Raw genomic sequence first — 22827 nt, forward strand, 5'->3', positions numbered from 1 at the left:
TAGAATTAAAAGGTGGAAGATTACCTTTGGAAAAAATACAGCTTTTGATGTTAGATTGTAAAACCAAAAAATCAGACTGTCTTTACACAAAAGCACTGATTTTTAAACATTTTTCCATTTGTATATGAAACAAACATGGATAGTTCTGATGTCTGTACAGTGAAGCCTTACAACTGGTAGCTCAACTGGTGAGACTTTCCATCAGTCCCAGTGCCAGCTCCTCAGAGGAGTGGAACAGCTTGTGGTGCAGTGTGTGCTATGTTAGGAGCAGAGTGAATTGCCTAAGCTGTATTTGCACACTGAGAGGAAAAGGAGGTTGAAGCTAAAAGAGCCTTTTCTCCTGTGTATGCTTGCAGCTAGGCATTTAGGTGAGAAGCCACTTGGTGTTACTTACTTTTGGCTATGAGAGCATAGAATTCATGGCTGTGTCTCATGGAGTTAGTCTGCCCTGTAAAAATAACAAAGTATTTCTTGCCTAAAGCTGACCAAAGAAAGCATTGTCTTGTAAAGTGTCCCTGGGCAGTTACGCTGAAGTGTACTTAATTTTAACTGCTTTTTTTCTTTGAATGCTTTTTGTCACTAAATCATGTGTAGACCTGTGTATGTATGTATGGACTGCTTGATAAAATTCGTCTTCTTCAGTGAATCAGATCTTGTTCTTAAACAGGATAATAAATCCTTCAAGATAGGGACTGTCTTTGGATTGCTTTCATAGTGCTAGTCGTAACTGAACTCCAGCTCTCAAGTCAAATGGTAAAATAAAAGAGGAATCTCTTTCTAAATACATTATTCAGAGAAATGATGCTTTATGCAGTAATTTCCAAGTCCTGTGCTTAATATACATATCCACAGGAATTATGAATTGAGTCATTAGTTTGTAATGCTTGAGAACTTATCCACAGCATTGCATTGCTAGGTTACGCACTCAGTGTATAATTTGTTAAATATGGACAGGAAGGTGAGAGTTTCTTCTTTTATTAAGACTACTGAACTCTTTTCCTGAAATCATGTATATCGGTCTTAGGTTACTGCTCCAATGGTGATTTTTCCCTTAGGGACAAGCTTCCTTCTGAAGATTGTATTCTTTAACCAGATACATCTCTGCCAAAGTTGTAAGCAGTGTGTTACTGTCCTTAACTTGATTCTAGGACAAGCCATATTCATTGGTAGCTACTGCCAACCTAGAGGTTTATTACTGATCTGGTTTTCCCCCTTATTTTGCAGAGAAAGAGAAGATTTCAACATAATATTCTGTGGTTAAACTGTATTTGGAGGATGTAGTGTAAATCTTGAGGTTTTGCATTATTAAAGCTTTTTCTGCTTCAGTGGCCCTTCGCATAGTAGATAGTCAGCTGCTTCTCTGGGCAGCATAAATACATACCCTCAGTAAGATGCTGTTATTACAGACTTCCCTTTCCTTTATTGTGTTTAATCACTGGGATAAGGGCACTGTGCTTAAAGATTCTGCATGCCCGAATATCCTGAAAGTGTGGGGTTTGTACAGTCATGCACAGCAGCATGTCTGTCAGTAAGTCCACCGAGTAGGTATTCTTCTTCCATGTTCTTCCAATCATAAATGTTGATGCTGCTTCCAGGTAGCTGCCACTGCCAGAACAAAAACTTTTCAGGGCAAGTGCAGACAATGTTTTTGAAGATGATTTTTTTTTAAGGATTTTGAATGGTTAGACTTTTGAGAGACTGTCAGTTACCAGTAATATGTTTATGTGGTCTGCATGATGGCATTGGGTCATAATTTCTGCCTGGCACTGCAGTTGCTATTTTGGTGTCTCATTTTAAAAGAATAATTTTGGTTTAAAGTTGGCAGTTACAGGAAGCAAATTTAGGATGCTCTGCAGAGGATGCACACCATTAAATAGTCAAGAATATTCTTTTTACCTTTCATTTTAGAACATTAATTCTTTTCAGTGGGTGAATTGGTGGTATTGGATTCATTAATTAAACAGTTTCTCTGCTGTACTATGTCTGGGAAGTTGCTGAAAATGTAGTTCTGTTTTATGTACTGAAAATTTGCTGTTAGCCAAGCTATGCCAAATCACCCATAAGGAAAGTTATCATAGCAAGAAAATGTGAAAAAAACTATTTTGCAGTATGTAGTAGGCAATATTTTAAAGTAGCAAATAGTTTATAGTATAAACAATATTTTATAGTACGTTTTTGTTCAGGATAAGGAGACTAGAATCTCTTTTCTAACTTAGGAAAATGTAATTGACACATCTGAAGTCATGAAGAGGATTAGGCCAGCTGTGTGTAAGCATATACAAGACAAGTGGCTGAATGTGTTCTCAAGGGCGTCATCTTTTTGAAATCTGATCTCCAAGACTGAAATGGCTGTCTTGGTTGCTACTGTGAAACATTATATTCCTGAATCAGACAACACTGTAGATAGAGGTGAGAGCTTTTGCTGAAGGCCTGTTTTGTTTTTGAGATCTCTGCAATCCATTCTAATGGAGAAAATGTGATTTTTTAAAATTTTTTTTTTACCTGGGAACATTTAAAATAATTTTCAGAACATGCTCTATTTGCAAAATCTTATTTCTAATACCGTAGGAATTTTCTTGTTTATAATGATCTCATATTTGAAAAATGTGGAAATGGCTCTCTGTGATCATGCTCTGGTTTTTGTTAGTTATAGCTTTGAGCCAGTATTTTAGGAGTGTTTAAAAAGCCAACCTTTTAAATACAGGTTTCAACATTTAGGTAAACACTTAGATTTCAGAAGTGCCCAGCACCTCTTTGCTGAGAGATATACAGCTTTTCTACGGTTTGCACACTTTGCAAACACCCGTGTGAGTATTGTGTACTCTGCAGCAATGGATGTACAGTGCTTCTGAATACATAAGCAATTATCCTGGTGAAAATGTCACTGAACATAGTGATTTCAGAGACATCTGTATTTTTAAGGAATTTTTTGCTCTTCACTGTCATATTAATTAGCAAACTACCCATGCACCTTTGTTGACTAGAAAATAAATAATTAAAACACATTTTCTGAAACAACTTTTTAAATGTAAAGTACATTGCATTCCAGAAATTGGCTTTTAATGAAGCTTTTTGAGTTGCCACTTCAATGTGTTTTGCAATGCTATCTGGGCATGATTTATGGAGTAATAACTTGAAACAAGCAATTTTATAAAAACATGATGGATCATCCTCTATTATTGTGTTGAGAGAAAGAAGTGGGGTGTTCATTAATACTTATCCACATGTTAGAGATTGTCTAGCTGGAAGATAAAGTTACCGTACTAAAACAGGAGTTACACAGAACATTTGCATGTAGTTTCTTGAAAGCATGGAGTTCTTGCATTTTAACTTGATTTATCACATATTTAAATTTAGGCAGATGAATTCAAGGTACAAAGCGGGTATTGTTGGTTCTAGGATTTTAATATTTGGATGGAGGAGGGATCTTTTGAAAATACTGATAGTTCTTTAACAAAGCATCCTTAATACTGGAACTGCTTAAATAAAAACCAGTTGTTTTTTTTTGTTAGTTACAAGGTGAATTAAATTCAAGATGGAATATAACACAAAGATAAATACTCCTGTGTGCTTTAAAAGAGTGAATAATTTGATGTTTCTACTGAACTACCAGCAAGGCCTTTTAAAGAAACATTTAAGAGGTATTATTTCTAGCCAGTTAGTATGTTTTAAGCTCAGGCATCAGTGCCAAGCTGATGGGATGCTTTCCAGTTCTGCTGAAAAACATAGGAAGCATGGAGTCTTGTGTCAGCTGGTGAGCAAAGCACAAAAAAGGCTAACTTGAGTTTGAGGTTAGAGGAGGGAAAGCTCACTGCAGCCAGAGCTGAAGGAAGCTCAGACCACTGTGATGAGTCACAGGCAAACTCTGCCTCAAATGGTGTAAACAAAGCTTGATCCTCCTTATTTTGCTCAGTGATGTTATCACCCTGTTTACACTCTTGTGGACTTGGACCTCCTTGAATTTCCAAGTGTTTTTATCTCTATCCTGGACTCCTTAGCTTGAGTCTTGTAAAATTCTGTCTGCTACTGCCACCATCAGTCCTTCTGGCTCAAATACCTTCACTGTATCTGAACTATTTTGTGCCTTGCATTTTCAGTATAGCTTCAGGATTTTTTTGTGGGCAGTAGGTTGTCTGTAAGGAGCCTTCAGAGAAGACGGAAAGAAGTATTTTGGTCAGGCTCTGAAAATTGGTGCTCTGTTCTTCAGTGATAGCTGTGTGAAATGTTAAAGTCAGTCTGTTGCTAAACAGTGAGGAAAAAGTGGCCTTCTAAAAGGGACACATCCATCATAGATGAAGACTAGTGTATGTGCATTTGGGGAGGAAATCTGGACAAAAATTAGTAGGATATTCCTGAAATATCGATATTATTGAAATCTGCTGTTTTCAAGATAACATAAATGTATAGTGTTTTTATTTTAAAAAATCCAAATAACACAAACAAACCAACCCCCAAACCCACAAAGCCTATTGGACGAGATTGATACTTGATCAGCTTTTGGCAGAAATACTAATTTCTTTAATACTGTTCTTTTGCTTGTTTCCCCACCCTGAGAGTAGAACCTCTCTCAGATCAGTAGTGCAGGCAAACTCCTTGCTCAAATGTGTGTGATTCCTTTTCTAATAGAAACTGCTGCTAAACAGCTTTTTCTGGACTGCATATTGCAGTTAAATTGGAATTGACTGTTTGAGCTGGGAAATTGGATGTGTGGAGAAAGAGTAATCAACATTTTCTAAGTGTGAAGACTCTAATTTCTTTATTTAGGCAGTTAGTTGCTACTTTGCTACTGTTCAGCAAAACATGAAAATTGTTCTTGAAAAAGTTCTCTTACGTGCCTTTCAGACCTCTTCCCCTTCCTATAATCTCGTTCTTTGTCATCCATAATCTTGATCTCTTTGGCTACAGTCTTTAGACAAAAATAAATTGGTGCTTTATCTTAAGCATTGCTGGTTTGTAAGTTTTAAGTATCTGGCTAATTGCAAATGCAAGACTTAACAGTGGATCTTATGCCCGACAGATGACGTCAGAGCATGTATTTTCAACGTGACATTGCTTATTAACATTGTGTGCTGTGGATGAGTCTCTGAATGTGCCAATAAATGTTCTTATCAGTAGGTCCTGCTAAACGACAGAGACAGATTAGCTCGAGATAAAACAACTTTCTGACAAAGTTTGCTTTCTTAGCACATCTTGTGTGGAAGATCTTATCTCCCTGCTGGAGCAGACCAGTGCTATGGCAGAGTTGGTCTTGTCTGTCTTTTGCGCCAGCTCTAGTAATTTAAAGCTATATAGCTGTGTTTGACTGACTTGTGTATGTGGTAATTAGTTCTGCTTCATAGCAGAACATTGACAGAACTCTGGGTCTCATTTTCAGTCTTTGCCGATATATATGTGAGGAAAAATAACTGTTGACTTCAGCTCCCAAACTAGGAAATGGGCTGGAGTAATGAAATCAAGACTTTGTTTAATTTGTCTTCGGGGTTCTGAGCAAATTATGCTCTCTAATGACTGCTGGTCTTCAGTCCTGGCTCAAGCATTTATTTGTTCACATCTTGATTTGTAAAAATGTTGTGATACTTTGGGGATTAAGCATAAGCTAGAAATGTTACAAGGCTCACAATTTATTAACACAATTTAAGTGAGTCTTCTCAAGTGAGAAGAGATGCAGCTATATATTGCTCCTTTAATTTTTCTCCAGTGTGATTCTGTGAAATTGCAGAGCTATGAAGTGTTTCAGATTGCTTAGGAGGCTTGAGTCTTGCAATTTTAGTCTGTGCTGGTCTTTCTGTTGGTATTAGAAGTAAGATTTCACTGCTCTGTTAAGAGGACAAAGGTGCATTATATAAACACTATAGATAATACTTTCAAATTGCTGCTCAGTTGTTTTAAAATGAAGTTATTTTTTTAACAAAGAAATTATGCATGTATCTTTTATTCTTGTTTGTTCCAATAGGAAGAATAGTTCTAATAGTAACCTTTACAGAACTTATTTCAGGGTTTCCCAGCATGAGTTCTGAATGCAATTGCAAACTTCTGATTTCAAAACCAGGTAATTTGTGAGGGATTTGCCTTAACAAAGTAATGGCAGTTACTTGAAAGATGTTGCCATTTCTGAGTCCAGGTAAGGAAGCAGGAGAGTGGCGGTTGAACCAGATCATCATTTTAAACATGGCTAATAAAAGTGGAGAGAGACTGATATCAGGGCTGGACAGGTCCTTATATTACTGGAATACAGGTATAAATTATGTCTATTCACACATTCATTTCATATTGGAAAATGTATTGACATATGTAGTGTGACAAACTGGACTTGATATTTTTGTGCTTTTTCAAATGCTTATGCTCTGGGGATTTTTTTTATCATACTTAGTCTTCCTATGTGAGTTGCAAGTCTGGAGTAGAGCTTGCAGTAAAAAAGATATTCCTGTGTTAACACCTTTCCAAGGATGCTGGCTTCGCATTAAACTGTAGCAAGTCCTGTAATTTTAGGGTGGCAGAGCCTGAAGTACAGGTAGACAGTGCCTGCTGTTTCAAAGACTGCCTGACTCCATTTACAGCTCTAAGATTTTGAGGAAAACAGAAACCGAGGAGTTTCTATGGACAGAAGCAAGAGCTGACAAATACCTTCAGAAGCAGCACGTTGTGCTGGAGGAACTAGTAAGCTACTAATTTGAGCTAATTGCCACTGGAGGTGTGCTGTGCCATTCTCTTTTAGTACTGTCTTTTTTTAGTCTCTTGATGGTGTTCTACATAAAGCTTTACCATATGGTAACGCTGCTCCTTTCGCATGATCCAGAAGGGTTTCTGTGTGGTTATGCCAGCAGTAACTGCTCGTGACACTGCAGTGCAATGTCATGCTATTACAGTCACACCTTCAGTCACATTCTAGGCTTCCGTGTAAACTGGTGCGTAAATGAATGCAGCTTCAGTGCAGTCGAGAGCCTAATGAATCAAAATACCTAATTGTATACTGGAAGCTGAGGAAAATAAGCCTCTGCAAGTGCTGTTGAGTCTTATTTTTGTAGCCTTAGAGGTAGAATCAGATCTGTCACTTACTGGCAAAACAAAGATAAGATTTTTCTGAGAGTATCATCCCTTTTTTGCCCTTTGCCTCTAGTTACTGACTAACTGAAGAATGTCAGAATTTACTATTCAGGCAAAATAAGTCTTGACAGAAAAATAATCTTGTGCATCTGGACTTGTGATGTACTGTCTCCATTTCATTACAAATTACTGCAATTGAGTATATCTCTGGATTTGTGTTTGGTTATTTTTTTAGATGAGGATATCAAGAAAATGAGTAGAGAGGATCAGGTCTCTGAATCTGCTACTGCTTCCAAACATAAAGCTCTGCATTTTGGCTGACCTTGCTGAAAAGCTTTAACTTCTATTTGTTTTTATGCTGCACTTTTACAAAAGCCTAAAAAGATATTAATATGATGTAAAGTGAATTGGGTGGTATGTGTGTATCTTGCAGAAGTTAAGAAGCAATTTATTTTACTATTGGGGCAAACGCACTAACTGGAACTAAGAAATGTAGATGAGACTTCGTGTTAGGAAAGAAGTTGATATGGGGAGTTTGAAAGCTTCAGGTTCTGTACGAGATGCTTGCTGTGCTTTGCTGTATGTTGGCCTCTTTCTAGGACTTCCTAAGAACCTCAGTTTCTCCTTCATACCCAAACATGGTGTGCAATTTGTGAACTAACCTTTTGGTCTCATAAATCAAGCTGCTGACAGGGATTTCTTCAGGTTGTTACAGGGAAAATTTTTCAAGCTCTTTAGCAGTAACGTAGTACAAAATGGTTTTAATGGTGTTCATGGATTCCCATGGATTCCTGGAAAAATCAGAGGTGTAAAGCGTGGATATATGCTTTAACTGAGTTTCTCTTTAAATGTTAAGACAGATGAAGTGGTATTGCTGCAGAACCTGAATCTTCTTTAATTTCTGAGACAAAAAAAAAAGATGTCTGCAGGTTGTGGCTACAGAAATGTCTGTCTGAGACTGATAAATTTTTTAGGTCTGTCTGGGTGATACTTTGAGTAGGTGAGTGATAACTGGCCAACAGTGGGACTGTTACAGCCTGCTTAACTTGTTGTGTATCCTAGGAGATCTTGTATGTTCAGTGTGCTGGAGCAACTCTGGTTTTGCTAATGTGTTTACGAATATAATTGTCTTTCTGACTTACTGTCTTTATCTAGTGTAAAAGTAATTCTAGCTCCTTCAAAGAAAAGTCAGTCACTACTTTCATTTCTTCATACCTGGTATTTGTAAGAGCTGTCTGACTAAGAACTAGCTAAGCACCCTCAGTCCCTAAAAATGTTGTGTCAGCATATGGTGTTCAGTGAGTCACAAGGCTAACTGTATTATGGCTGGTGCAGGGAGGAAAAAAGGTAAGATTTATTTAAATTAAAAGGCTTGTGTTTATCTTCAGAATTTGATGTTATCTTTATAAACTTTCATGAGAGTGTTTTATAGTTTTAACAAAGTAGGAGAAATTCTCCTAGGGAAGCAACAAAATGTGCATTGTTTTTAACTGGCAAAGGATTTGCTGAAGCGTTTCTGAGCAGAGGTGTGTTGTTTGTTCCTTTTCCTTTCAGTTGATGCTGATGAAATAAAACGACTAGGAAAGAGATTTAAGAAACTTGATCTGGACAACTCTGGTTCCTTGAGTGTGGAAGAGTTCATGTCTTTACCTGAATTGCAACAAAACCCATTAGTACAGCGAGTAATAGATATATTTGACACAGATGGAAATGGAGAAGTGGACTTCAAAGGTAAGACATTGTGCTTTGTGACAGGTGTTTTATCAGAATTCCTGGGGCCCTGGAATTCCAATTTTGTTTCACCTGTGAAAGGGGGGGGGATAAAGAAAATCTGTTCATCAAAATAAAGATGCTAATTCTTAGTGAAACTGAATACCAGTAAAACTAGTTTCCCTGGTGCATTAGGGCAATGCACTCCTGAATTAAATGCTTAAAAGAGCAGATTGTTCAGTAATAGCTTTCCAGGTCATGCCGATTTAGGATTACTCATTAAGTATCTCTTAAAGTACACTAATTCATACTCTGAATTGTGGTCTTATCTAAAGTATATTGTTAGGCTGAGGAGACTGAAAAAAGTGGGGTAAAACTGTGTAAGTTGTGTGTCTGTGCAGAAGCTGTATTTATCAAAATATTGTTAAGAGATCTCTTCTGGAGTATTTTGAAAGTAGTTTTCTAATTTCTGAAAGTGGTCCAAATTTTTCTGTTGATACTTCCTTCACAAGATTATTTTTATTATCTTAAGTAGGCAATTCAAGTAAAAAACAGGTTTTGATTTAGTATATTTCTTCAAAAATTTAGACTTAATTTAAATATTCATGATGAAAAGGTTAAAAATCTTCATTCCTAGTTTATGTTCAAACAACCACTGAACCTTATGAGTTATAATGTCTGTAACTTTTGTTCAAGGTAGTATTTATTACCTCTCATTGCTCACGGGTAGATGTTCATCAGATTTGAGCTTTTTTTATTTTCATAGAATCATAGAATCAGAATCATAGGGGTTGGAAGGGACCTCGAAAGATCATCTAGTCCAACCCCCCCGCCAGAGCAGGGTCACCTAGAGTACAATCACACAGGAAGGCGTCCAGGCGGGTTTTGAATGTCTCCAGAGAAGGAGACTCCACAACCTCTCTGGGCAGTAAGTTAATGAATCTCATTGATAGGCTATCATTTAAAATAAAATGTTAACATACAAAAGCAGCTAACCTTTAAAAATCTAAAGGGTTTTTTATAGGGAGAAAAACTGTGTAACTGGAATGTTGAGTTTTCAAGACTTTCTTGGTATCGGTTTCCAAAACAGTAATTGCTGTATGTAATTTTTCAAAATCCCCTTGTGAAAAATAGGCCGTGATGAAAGATGATGCTGTGTTTCATGTGACATTGAGCTGGGTTAATGTAATTATCAAGAGATGCTGTACTTGGGTGGGAATAGGAAGTTGTCAAAATCAATTTTCCATTCCAGTAAAATGATGCTGTTACAATAAATGGCAATGAATTCTACTGTTATCTGGCCAAGTTTGATAAATGTCTTTATTTCTGTCTCAGAGGAGGAAGCTCAAAGGAAAGATTTTAAACTGAAAGAAGGTAAATTTAGATAGGATCTATGAAATTTTTTACCACAAGGGTGGTTAGATGCTAGAACAGGTTGCCCAGATGAGTTATGAAGGCCTTGTCATTGGTGTCAAGGTCCGGCTGGACTAGCCTTTGAGCAACCTGGGCTAGTGGAAGTTGTCCCTGCCTATGGCAGGGAGTTGGACGAGATGATCTCTAAACTTCCCTTCAAACCCAAACCATTTTGTGATACTGTGAAAAGAAAAATGCTTAATGTGAGGAAACAGGCATTTTTGTTGTTGAAAGGACCCAGGCTTAGAAAAGTTTCTTTAAGAATTATTTTGAGCGGTTTTCATGTAATTCTTGCTTCAAGTTGAGAAACCAGTTTTGCAAGGAGCTGTACAATTAGAATCCCCACTTTAGTAGAGATCTTGGGGGGTTTTATATGAGGTTCTGGTGAAAGTCTAGTAGCAAAATTACTTCCAATACTGATGTGAACAAGTCTGCTCAATGGGCACAAAATTAGATTTGAAGTACTTCCCACTAAAGAACATTAAAGTATCAAAGTATGTAGACACTTAGGTGTCACAAAGTAGGCAATATTTTAAAGACATTTAGGGTAATTTAGTTTCTTTTTACAATTTTAGAAAATTTCTGAATGTTGATTGCCTTGGTTTATTAAAAATACACTTTTACATAAATGTTTTTCTTGTGTTCTTTAGAATTTATAGAAGGAGTCTCCCAGTTCAGTGTCAAAGGAGATAAGGAACAGAAGTTAAGGTGTAAGTATTTTCATTAACATTTTTTTAATCCTCAAAAATACACCTTGGGTAGTTAACACTGAGAAATCAGCAAATCCATATTATCTTTAAAAGTTAGAAATCATAAAGGTAGATAGTAAGCTTTTTACAACACATTTTAATTTGTGTGAAGAATTTGGCAGCATGCTTTTCTGCGGGGAATATTTGAGAGGGTTGATCTCTGAATCTCTTAAGTTGCTTCCCATTTTTTAAAAATAATTTAAACTTAGTTCACAAAACTTTGTAGCAATGTGCTTTGCTTTGCTTTATGGGAGCATAAGATAACATTAATTTTTTTTTGCTACTATAGTAGGAAAGCACTAGAGAATTGTTTGAGAACCACACCTCAGGAATGCAACATGACTCAAGCTTTTGGAGCAGGGAAGGGCTAAGTTCAGTGATGGTTGTAGCTTTCAATAGCTAAGACATATTATTGGTTTAGGAAAGAAACTTGCCTTACTGAAATGTTTAGATACAGGTTTAGTCTTAATGCCAAAGTGTTTGCAACAAAGCAACCAGGGTGAAGATTTTCCAGTTCGGTTTTTATAGATTTCTTTTACCAGTGCTAAAACAATCCTGATTGACATCTCTAAAGTGAGTTTTTTCTTTTAAATTCCATAGTAGCACTGTTCATTGTATTGTTTCTGATGTTTCATGTTTTCCAGACTGTAACAGAATGGCTGTTAGAAATCTCACTTAAAATGCAGTATTTCTCTCAGTTTGTGCAGGATTGTTTCATCAAATTGTTAATGCAAAGCACATGAATGCATATTGCTCTTTTCCAACCACCTTTGTTACTGAAGGTTTTACATGTTTATGTTTTACTTCTGCAGTTGCTTTTCGCATTTACGATATGGACAAAGATGGTTATATCTCAAATGGAGAGCTCTTCCAGGTCCTGAAGATGATGGTTGGGAACAATCTCAAAGACACTCAGTTACAGCAAATTGTAGATAAAACCATTATTAATGCAGATAAGGATGGTGATGGAAGGATATCCTTTGAAGAATTCTGTGCTGTAAGTAACCTCTGAAGAAAACTTTGATAATTTGGAATTTGAAAAAAGGAGGAAAAATAGTAAAAAGTATAAAGGGTAAAGCTATAAAAGCAGAGTGTTTCTTCTGATGTGACAACAGTCATCCTTTGCCACAGCTTTATTGTAGATGGTATCATCTTGTGGCTTCCAATAGAGAAATGTCTTACGGCCTCTGAGCAAGTCATGAATGGGTTCCTTCAGGATGCAGACTATCCCACTGACTAGTGTGCCTGAAGAAGATGGCTTCATTCAGAGCACAGCAACTTTTACAAAGTAATTTCTATGTCATTTGATGACATACGAAAGACAAGACCAGTCCTAATTACTTTTGCATATGGACAAAAATGCTAGCCTGACATGAAGGACATACATTGAATTTCGGTCTCTATGCTGGTAGAAATTAGCAGCTTTAAAGATTACTTGCAAGTGACTGCTTGTCGCAGGAGGCTGGTTTTCCTTGTTTTCAACAGCTACTTCTGATTAACAATTTCTGCTGGTTTAAATGTCTCAAAGTGCTTAATAGAATATAGGGAGTGAAGTCAAAGCATGGTGGGTAGACATGTAGTCTGCCAAGGGAGGAAAAATGCTTCAAATGATCTGAAAGGTGTGAAACCCAAGTATGTCATAGCAGATCTCTTTTTAAAAGTGTCACTGGTGGGGTGGTACATGAAGGGGAGAGGTGTTTTCCACAGCGTTAAATTCAGGTTAATCTTCCAATCTCTAAACTAGGTGTCTGCTCCAAATCACCCTTTAGAACGGTTTATCTTTGCAGGGTATGGGGAGAGGCTGGGGAGATTATCACAATCTGCAGAAGATGGGATTTTACAAAGGCCACATAGTGGGATTTGTGTCAGTAACAGATTAAACCCCTCAAGTGCTGCTCCTGAAAAAGGACAAACAGTTGAAAGGCACCTTTTAAAAACTTTGGGTATTACTGAGCAGAATGCATGAATATAGCACTTCAGACTTGAAATGGTTGATTTTCATCTGTGTCATATTTGTTTAATCAATTGACAGCTAGTTTTAAATACTTTCTTTCAATGTGCTATGCAATTATGAGCATTTACACATTAATTTTAAATGCTGTATTAATGAACATACAGCTGGGTAGCACAGTTTGAGTTGATAGGTGCTCAAGCATTGCTTTTGCTTCCTACTCTTTGAATTTACAACTTCAGCTCAAGCATAATTTGTTCATACTCATGATCAATGCAAGTTCCAAAAAAACCCCAAACAAACCAGGGAAAAAAAAGCTGCCCACCTTTACTGTTAAAGCAAAAAGGTTCTGTTGTCTGCATATTTTCTTTTAGGAGTTTAGTTATTTTTATGGCATCATGTGAAAAGGTGTGTTCACCTGCAGAGAACTCAGAATGAGTTGCAGCCTGAAAACACCTGGATCAGTGAAATAACTATTTCTTGCACTGGGCTGTTGTCTTCCAGCCATCCATTGCAAATGATGTTACTCTTTCTTTTCTCTTGTCCTTCGGCTTCTGCCCAGACTTCCTGTCTTGTACTACATTTTGATTTTTTTCCTCTTCCTTTATTTTAATTCCTTCAGTCTTTTTGACCTCCTGGCAAGACACGTTTCATTTCTACAGTATCGTATCATCATTTTTGCGTTTTACCTGATTTCAATTTTGTGCCATCTATCTACAAAAATGCTTTTTTGTTTGTGCCATTTGGCCATACTGTTTGGCCTTTGAATTTTGTTTCCATATTATAAAAAGTTCCTCTGACGTGGCACCTTTCCTTTTCTCTGTACATGAATTGTACACCTTTGAACACTGTAATTCTCTTTTGGGTGCATGCAGTTTTTGTGAGAAATCCTGCTGCCCTGCCCTAAGGCCCTTTGCTTTTCATGTCAAGATGCAGTTTCACAGGGTGTTTTAGAAGTAAAGTTAGCATTACATTTAACATGCTGAAAAATATCACAAGGTCAGAGTAAGAGTTGGGGGAGGAAAGCCAAAATGGTTTAACTTATACTGTTTTTCAGGCCCTTGAGTGTGTAAATTGTATTAATTACCTTGGTTCATATCTACTTCATTCACAATATTGTACAATACTTGAGAAATGTAAATGATTTAGGAGAAGCCAGGGAAGGACTGTAATTGTGATTGACCTGAATGCATCTTCTGAATAAAGTGTGTTCTTTGTGTCTTCTTAACTTTCAATTCTCACCTATTTATGAACACTGATTTTTTTTTTCCCAGGTTGTAGGAGGCCTAGATATCCACAAAAAGATGGTCGTAGACGTGTGACTCTGTCGGGCACCACCCAACACTTTTGCTTTCTTCTCCATCTCTGAAGATCTGCTCAAGACGTCCAGCAATGCTCTCTGTGTATTTAAATGGAAGTATTTTTCTCTGTGAAGCCACATTTTCCAACATGAGCCTCATGAAGCCAACTAAGTGTTATTGAACTTTTATTCTCTCAATAACTCGGTGTAGCACTTTAAAGTCTGAAGGACAGCAAAGATGGAAAGAGCATATCAGTGTGGTGGAGAAAGGGAAGGGGTTGGCTTTTTAATTTATTTTTCTTCATCTTTTATAACAAGGAAATATCTATCTATATATATATGTGTGTGTGTATTTATATATAGATATATATGTAGCTTTCTATATGTAGTAGCTAGGTGGGCTTTAATTTAATATACTTGATTCAGAAACAAAACTAGAGTACAAAGTGCCAAGCAGAATATTAACAGTTCAATATATGGATATACATCCTTACTTTTATTTCACACAGTTTTATATATATAGTAGAAGAATGTAAAATTTTAAATGGGTGTTAGGTCAACTCTTTTCCTGTTCCTGTGACAGTTCAGATGTTTCTATATATTGAATGGCTGACAAAGCATTGCTTCTTATTAATTCACCTTAATTACTTTTTTTTTGTAACACAGGAAACTAAGTTTATTTATACCTGTTAATATATTACCAGGGACTGTGTCTCTTTGCTAAATAACTTAGTACAGTTCTACTTAGTATGAGAATATAGTTTAATGCTACTGCCAAGAACTAGCCCTCACATGCATGTAGTAGCTGCAGAATGCTTTGACGGCTGTGAGATTTCATAAGCTAGGAGTGCAGAGCAGTTACAGCTGTCCTGAAGTTAAGGCCAATCTGCTGTTCTGGATTCATTTTAGATATGGCTGCTCAAGATGTTAGATGCATTCACAATTTTCTCTTGTGCTTATCTTAATGAAATTAGGATTGACATAACTGTGCAGGATTCCCATCTACTTATTTTATACAGTACTTAGATTACAAAATGTTCTTGCCATTTAAATTCTGTTGTTTCAATCATCATAGTTTCCCCTCTGCATTTAAATACTACTACAGGTAGCATAAATAACTGGTAATATTTTATATATATATATGTATATAAGATTCATACAGGGGGAAAATCTTGTTAACCTATGCCATAGAGGAGGAAAGCTTCACACTATCTAAATTTATACCTCTTGCAGTTCTCCAGTCCTTTGCCTGGAGAATTTTTTTTTTTAGAGTTGTCCATATCATAATTTGTAACGGATGGTAACTTGATATATTTGTGTGATATAAAAGTAGCGAGCCATGTTTTACAACTTTATATCATCCCTTCCCTTTTCTGCAATGGTACTATTGGCTGGAAGAAAAATATTTGCTAGATTTTTTTTAGGACAGTACATCTTTCTTGTATAGTAGTTTTTCTATTAAAAAAATTATTTTATAATCAGCAGTGGAAAGTGCAGGTTGTCTGAACCTACTTCAGTCGAGCACCTGTCTGCCATAGCTGTTCCTTCAACTGAGTGCTGCACATCATGGGCTCTGTCTGTGAGAGAGAAATCCAGGTGCTTGGTGTCCTTGCATGACATGAAGTTTTGCATGTAGATCGATTTGACATGTTCCTCTTGTTTACATAATTTGCATAATTTAAAAGATAATGTTGCCAAACTTTGGTAAATGTTGATGTTCAAAACAAAAATCTCCACTACATGTAACTTTTCTTCCTCTGGATCAGTACGTGGCTTATAATCCCAGCCAGTGGTTCTATCTGTTCCAGTGTCAACTGCCATGTGCTCTGCTTCAAGGGGGAACTAGTCTTTTGTGAATTTTTTGTACATAAGTATTTGTTACAAACATTTTAGCAAATGCTTTCAATTTCTCTTACTTGCTTGTGCATATCTTGGCTGGCATTATAGAAATTAGTGCTGATGTTATTTCCTTAGGTGCATTGGAAGGGGAGGGATGAGGTTGGTTGTTTTGTTTTTTTTTTAGTTTGTGTGGGGAAAAATGATTTATGTTGAATGTTTAGTTTTTCCTCTGCATGCTACATCATATGTTGTGGGAACTATAAGGACCTTCATACTATATGAATACAAAATAAAATCTTTAAACCTTGGCTGGAGTGCTTCAGTACTTACCCAGACCTTTCCTGTTCACCTTAATGCAGCTCTGCACTCTGCTTTGAAGAAAACTTAATGTCTTTAGTTTTTGTCCCCTCTGATTATGAAGATTTTTTTTTAAACTCTCCAGGGTGCACACAGAGTACTTCAGGTGTCATCTTAGTGATTCAAGACCAATCACGTTTTTTTTTTCTCCAAGACACATCTCTCTTTGCTACATGTTGCAATTGGATAAAATACCTTGTTTTAAATCCTACTAAATTCAGAATTATTATGGTAAGTGGAAGGTGGTTTGAAAAACAACAAACTCCTAACCTTAATATAGTCAGATTCTTACTCAAGGAAAGGTTGGAATCCTGTGCTGGTGAGAACCCTCCCTGTAGTAGGTATGTCCTTTACAGGAGCTGTTTGCTGTTGCTCTTTGTAGTGCAGTTGTTTGGGCCTTCTGAGGCTGCTCTCTCCCTTTCTACTGCTTTTGGTCTGTCCTGGTATGTGCCTGCTTTAGGATAAAGGTTAGATTAATCTTCTGTGTGCTGGCCTCACTCTCCTGTCTTTTCAAGCTAATTGAGATAAATGACATAAGCAGCTGATGGACAGAAAATGTGCTAAGCAGGTAGGTGACCTGCTTGGAATGGACACTCTCCTTCCTGTATAGCTCAGACTGCTGAGAGCTGTAAATTTAAGTAACTCAGCAAGTCTTAAATCTCTTAGCAACTGAAGACTCAAATTAATTTGGCTGCAATAATAATCCCATACCATAAAGTGCTGCTCTGGAAACTGACATTGAGAGAAACACTCAGGGTGCTAGTGGTTTTGATAATCTCATTTCAGTTTTTGTTTTCATTCACAAACCTAAACTGAATTACTTTACAAGGGACTTCCTAACAAGTTTGGCTGGCAGGAGAAAAGGATTCATCTTTAAGTCAAGTTGGAACTGTGGCTGGGCTCTGTTATCTCTCCCCCTACTCAATTGCACGTGTCATTCTAAGGAGGAGACGGCACTTTGCAGTTGTTTGTGGTCTACTACACTGTCATGTATTTAATCTCACTAGGCTGCCCTTGCAGATCACTTCTGAGGGAATAAAAGTCTGTCTAGGTGCAGACTCTACTATTAAGTTCAAATGCATTATTTACCTCTTCTCACCATTTCTGTGTGGTACATTACTCCATCAGTAGCAGAGAATCCTTGGGCAGCCTGCCATTGAACTCTGCATTCCATTTGACACTTCCTTTTTCCAGGAAGATACTGATTCATAATGTGTGGTTATGAACAACTTGCCTATCCTTATTCCTTTAGGCTTAAATGCAATCCTCAGAGCAGTCTCTAATACTCTGGAAAGTCAGTAATGAAGCATGTTTTCATTTGCAGGTAAGTTTCAATAAAATCAGGTACCTGTACTTCTGATGTAGACACAACAATTTAAATTTTAATGACTATACAGAAATACAGAGTGTGTTCAAAACAGACATGCTGTCTGATTTGAAATTAGACTGCACCAACAGTCCCAGTTTTCTTCTGGGCTTCCAAATCAAGCAGAAGACTGAGTGCTTGTGTAGCTCCAGGCCTCCTGTGCATACAGAAATCAGGACTCCCAGCCCCTGGTGGTGCAGCCCACTGCAGCTCAGAATCTTTCAGCTGCTCTGCTGGCCACTGCCCGAATATTCCCATAAACTTTTGATGGAGGACTGCCTGCAGGAGAAAGCACAAATTCAGTCAGCCAACAAGATAATGGATGTCACAGAAAGAGGTGTCTTGCTCATTGCTGTGTTAAAAGTGGAGAAATAAGCCCATGGGAGAGAAGACAAGGTTAGCCACCTTGTCTGTAACTGCAAGAGCAGAGTTAAGCTGCTACTGTTGATACAGGCTTTCCCCTTTGGCTTCCTAGACAGTGCATACAAAACAGCTCCTCAGGACTTGCTGCAGCTGAAGCAAAGAACAGAAAACACTCTTTTTACACCATACAGAGGGTTTTGGAGACAGAAACCAAGCCCCAGGCTCTCTGCTGCTTCCCCAAACCCTTCTCTTAAGAGCAACAAGTCAGCTCCCAGCAAGCTACCTGCATGACACACCAGGGAAGAAGGTAAGACCCACAGAAAGCAGTCTGTCAGACTGCAAGACACATAATGGGGAAGATGAGACACTGGGACTTACCTAAAATTAGATTGCAGATTGCTGTTCTTGCCATTTTAATGTTCTGAAAAGAGCCCAAAATATGAATTTTCCTGTAAAAAGCAAAGTAGCATTAGTTACTGGAAAAAACAATAAGAGTCTGAGGTTAGAGATAAATGCAGAATTTCAGATCAGTGTACTAGTTCCTTTTCTAAACTTGCAAATAAACCCCTCAAACCCAAGAAAAATCTATAATATAAAATTTGTGCTCTTCTAAATATCTCTTGAAATAGTTAACATTTGCAAATTTAACTGTAGCAACTTCAGGAGGGAAATGTTGCAGGGGCGATGGGTTCAACTTCAATGATTCCTATGCTGTGTATAAGCGGCTCAGTTCTAGGTGTGGTGGTGACTCTTCATTCTTCTCAAAATAAATATGCAAGCAGTTGGTGTTCATTAAAAATAACACTTAAATAAGTTGTCCAATACTCTACAACAGTTTAAAGAAAACTAAGTTATCTGTGCTCCTGGAAGAGAAGATGGATTAGTTTAGGGACTGTGCTAGAAGGAAGGAAGTCAATACTTACGCATCAGCAAGAACAATTCGCGTCCTGGTTACGTTTTCTATAGTGAATTTTGTTTTTCCACCTTTCCCTGCTATTCTCCCTATAGCTCTTGACAGATGATCTCCTTTCAAAGGTTTGACTGAAAGAAGAATAGCACACTAAGTACAGCAGCAGTGGTGTGTATTTCTGTAATGCCCTTATTCAAGTTACTGGAAACATCATTCTAAAAAATAGGAAAGCAACTTTCCTAGAGGTGAAATACAAACATATCTATATTCACCTCTGACTAGAATCCTGCTGCAAGGACTCCCAGTAAGACGTGAAACAATTAACATTTCTGCTGCCCCTTTCCCATGCCTTGCTCTCATGATAGTAGGAGGAACAGAGCCCCTTTCACTTTAAAAATGTACTGGATGTATTCCCCAAAACACACCACATCACCTTTAAGTTTAAAGCAATGTTTACCCTGTGAGAAGAAATATCCAATCAACCTGACAAAATCATATGCTTTTAAAGTTTCAGGGGAGATCTTTGAAAAAGGACAACCCTTTCAAGCCTGTACCAAGACAATGGTTCTGTGTAATGGCACGAAGGGTTTCCTCAACCCTGAGGATAAATGATAAATGGGGGAGACAAACAGATGACCCACAGAAAATATACTCACAGATAGTACACATGACTACTTGGATACTGCAGCAGAACTACTTACCATCTGTAACCTCAAATGATTCCAGAAAAAGATCATCTAATCTGATGAGAGCAAGAGCATCCTGAAACATCAAGAGTTTTGTTATCAGTATTACAGTACCACAGAGCTGCAAGATTTTATGTTTTCTCTATACATTTAAACAGACAACATCAGTAGTATTTCTCCACTTAACATATACCAAACGCTAGTTAAAGTTAGACCAGCTAATTTTTCATAAACAATGTAAGCATTCATTTCTGAGGAGAACCCTACACATTCACCCCAGACCCACCTATACAAGTGGTGTCAGTACAGGGCTCCAACAACGGGCAGCCCATATGACACTGCAAAAAGTGGTTTGGTTATTTTAAGTCAATTTCTAGTTTTGCATAGGCTTATTGACTAGGACTAAAGCAAAATGAACAGTCTCTATGTGTGCAGGGCACCTCAGACCCAGATAGAATATAATTCCCTGCTTGCCTCTCACAAACCTTTAAACATTTTCTCCATTGTATAATTTTATTTATGTGCTGTCTGAAGATTACCTTTTTATTCTGCATGAAGAAATTAGACTTCCACTCCAGTCACAATCTCAGACATTTACTTCTAGAAAACCACCTAAAGATTTTTATTCCTTACTTACTGTGATTTGTAGAGGCCAAAGACATTGTGCAAGCAAATTCAAGCAATCTCACGATACAGCTGTTGAGAGACTCACCTCTACTTGAAACCCAAGTATAAAAGCTTTCACAAAATCAGCTGCTTTTGTTAAAGCACTGAGATCCTTTGTCTCTTGACAAGTCTGCAAGAGAAGTTATTTGCAAATTAACACCATGCAAGTACAATAAGGACTTGAAAAGTCTAAGAGATACAATCTAAAAATAAAAAAGCCACACTCAGGTAATGCTCCTATATTGTGTTTCACTGAAAGACCCAAGCAACAAACTTTTGCTTCTCTATTATGTTGACCCTCAACCACAAGAATGCACCACCTACCAGAGCCTGTGGGCTTTGGAGGGGAGGGAAAAGAGAAACTGCTGAAAATGCCCACCAGCAGTGACCGAAGAGAACCTTTTTCATTAAAAAATCCAACCACAAACAAAAAATCCCAAACTAAGCTGCAACACAGAACAGCAGAATAAAAGAGAAGGGCTTGAAGATGGAAACTTATCCTAATGACAATATCCTAAAGATGTTTTAGCAGGTGGTGAGAAACATAGACAGGTTCAATAAAACATATGTGAAACAAGAGGAAAAGAGGAAACGAGGCAAGAGGTAAGAACAGAAATAAATGGAGCTGACACATCAGCAAGTGTTGGAGTGTTTAAGCTTTATACTTCCCTGCCTCCTTGATCCCCAGTAGAGGCCACAGGATTTGCTGCCAGCGGACATTTTTTCAGCTCATGTTCCAAAACTGAGCCAAAGCATTCCTCTGCTACCAGTGGGGAATTCTGTGCACATCTGCCTTTGCAGACACTAACAGGGCCAACTTAAGAGCAGTCTTTATAGCAGTAGAAAAAATAAAGCTGGAAACAGTATGGAAGGAAGATAATTATGTTAAGGCCTGGAATACACAAAAGGTATCCTGAAATCTCCTTTACAGCTTCCACACCAAGTCAAAAAAATTATGGACATTTGTTGCAAAGTTTTCAGACATTTTATATTAATGATGGATATAAGCAAAATGAAATCTGTTTGACCAAGAACAAAAACTACCTGCTTCTGACTTTCTGTATCAAAAAGTGGACTTCAAATCCCAGGATTTTCACCTGCAGTTATTCAACGGAACTGCAAAAGTTCTTGAACTGCAAAAGTTCTTGACCTTCCTTGTCTTTCCTTTCAAGTTATTTCTAGGAAGTGTAAATAAGGGACAGGTCTGTCACCTTTCCTCTAGTTGCTACCACTAAACTTGTGATAAGATTTCAAGGCTAGAAAGCAGTATTACTGTTAGTGTCACCATTTTGACCATTACATTAGAAGATCTCATGCATCAACTTTACTAATACAGCAACTCATGTCAAAGGCATATCAGGAACTTTGGACATACTCTTAAAACAGTGAGGCTGAATATTCCTGAGAGGGAATAAGAAAGAAGAACGAGCATCTGCAAGACCTGCACTTACATATTTGCATCTCTGCCCTCAGCTACTTCAGTGCAATCCAATAAAGAAAAACCACAAGCTATTAAACTAAAGGCCCTTATCTTCTGCCACAAACAAAAAATAATATAAGCCTTGGTGGCATCAACTCAAAGTTGTCACGTAAATACTTAGTAGCCCTAAACTGCATTCCAAAGTCATACCTAACACACACCCTGATCCTTCCTTAGTTCTCAAGTATGTAATTTTCTCCTATGAAAACTGGGAAAAAAACCCCACCAGCTTCTTATGTTCCTATGATTCCGTGTTGCCCCTTCCAGAAGAGATCAGCAGCTCTGCATTTCACTTGCACTAACTGCTTGCTCCTACGCCATAACTCGACAGGCTTTATTTGGATCCGCAGCCAGGGTTTTCCGGCCAGCTCCCGTTCTCCCAAGCCTTCCGGGGGGTGCAGCGCGCTTCCCCCGCCTCTGGCCCGCGGAACCAGCGCGCCCCGGCCGAGAGGCCTGCGCGGCGGACACGAGCTGGGGGGGGGGGAAGCAGCAGGTCTCGTTACCTTGATCTCCACGTTTCTCGTTTTCAAATTAAACCTGATCTGAAGCTGCAGGTGCTCCACGATGGGCGTGAATATCTTCATCCAGTTCTCCTTTAACGGGGTGTACCTGTTGGCCGGCACGGGAACCTTCCGCATTTCGCCTTTCCCGACCTAGCAGGGGAGGAGGGCTGTGAGGCCGAGGGCCAGACGAGGCTCCGGGGCCCCAGCGCCCCCCGGCGCCCCGCGTACCCCCAGCGCCTCGGCGGCCACCGGCGGGAAGCTCGGCCTCTTGCTGGGCCGCGGCTCCGCCGTGTCCATGGCGGCCCCGGCCGGCGGCTCCTCCCCCGCCGCGGCGGCCCGCCGCTTCCTGCGGCCGCGCCTGGGCAGGACGCAGGTGAAGCCGCCCTGGCCGGCCGGGCCGGGCTCCATGGCGGGCCGGGAGCGGAGCGGAGCGGGGCGGCGGGAGGAGCGCGAGACACGTGCCCCGCACCGCCGCCGCCGGAAGGGGCCT

At 38.5% G+C, this 22827-nt stretch overlaps 2 protein-coding genes across 3 annotated transcripts in view; one reads left to right on the top strand and one right to left on the bottom strand.

The window, feature by feature from the left end:
* PPP3R1 (protein phosphatase 3 regulatory subunit B, alpha) overlaps nt 1-16314 on the top strand; it is a 39476-nt gene extending 23162 nt beyond the window's left edge. For both annotated transcript variants that reach the window (XM_051613322.1, XM_051613323.1), the window contains exons 3-6: nt 8599-8775; nt 10818-10877; nt 11729-11913; nt 14142-16314. In XM_051613322.1, the coding sequence (XP_051469282.1) occupies nt 8599-8775; nt 10818-10877; nt 11729-11913; nt 14142-14189 (470 nt within the window). In that variant the 3' untranslated portion in view covers nt 14190-16314. The remainder of the gene's footprint in view (nt 1-8598; nt 8776-10817; nt 10878-11728; nt 11914-14141) is intronic.
* Nucleotides 16315-17725: 1411 nt separating this feature from the next.
* PNO1 (partner of NOB1 homolog) lies at nt 17726-22812 on the bottom strand. Its single transcript, XM_051613318.1, has 7 exons — nt 22566-22812; nt 22338-22487; nt 20401-20484; nt 19704-19764; nt 19016-19133; nt 18471-18541; nt 17726-18008 (listed from the first exon to the last, which is right to left on the bottom strand). Exons 1-7 carry the CDS (start codon nt 22743-22745, stop codon nt 17941-17943), a joined length of 732 nt encoding a protein of 243 aa, XP_051469278.1. The 5' UTR covers nt 22746-22812; the 3' UTR covers nt 17726-17940.
* Between the last annotated feature and the right edge of the window lie 15 nt (nt 22813-22827).

Source organism: Apus apus, chromosome 3 (genome assembly GCF_020740795.1).
Source record: "Apus apus isolate bApuApu2 chromosome 3, bApuApu2.pri.cur, whole genome shotgun sequence".
Lineage (NCBI taxonomy): Eukaryota > Metazoa > Chordata > Aves > Apodiformes > Apodidae > Apus > Apus apus.

Coding starts and splice junctions, on each gene's coding strand:
- PNO1 (XM_051613318.1), bottom strand. CDS start 22,745: ATGGAGCCCGGCCCGGCCGGCCAGGGCGGCTTCACCTGCGTCCTGCCC. Junction 22,488..22,565: donor TGGCCGCCGAGGCGCTGGGG/GTACGCGGGGCG, acceptor CTCCCCTGCTAG/GTCGGGAAAGGCGAAATGCG. Junction 18,542..19,015: donor CGAATTGTTCTTGCTGATGC/GTAAGTATTGAC, acceptor TGCTTTTTACAG/GAAAATTCATATTTTGGGCT.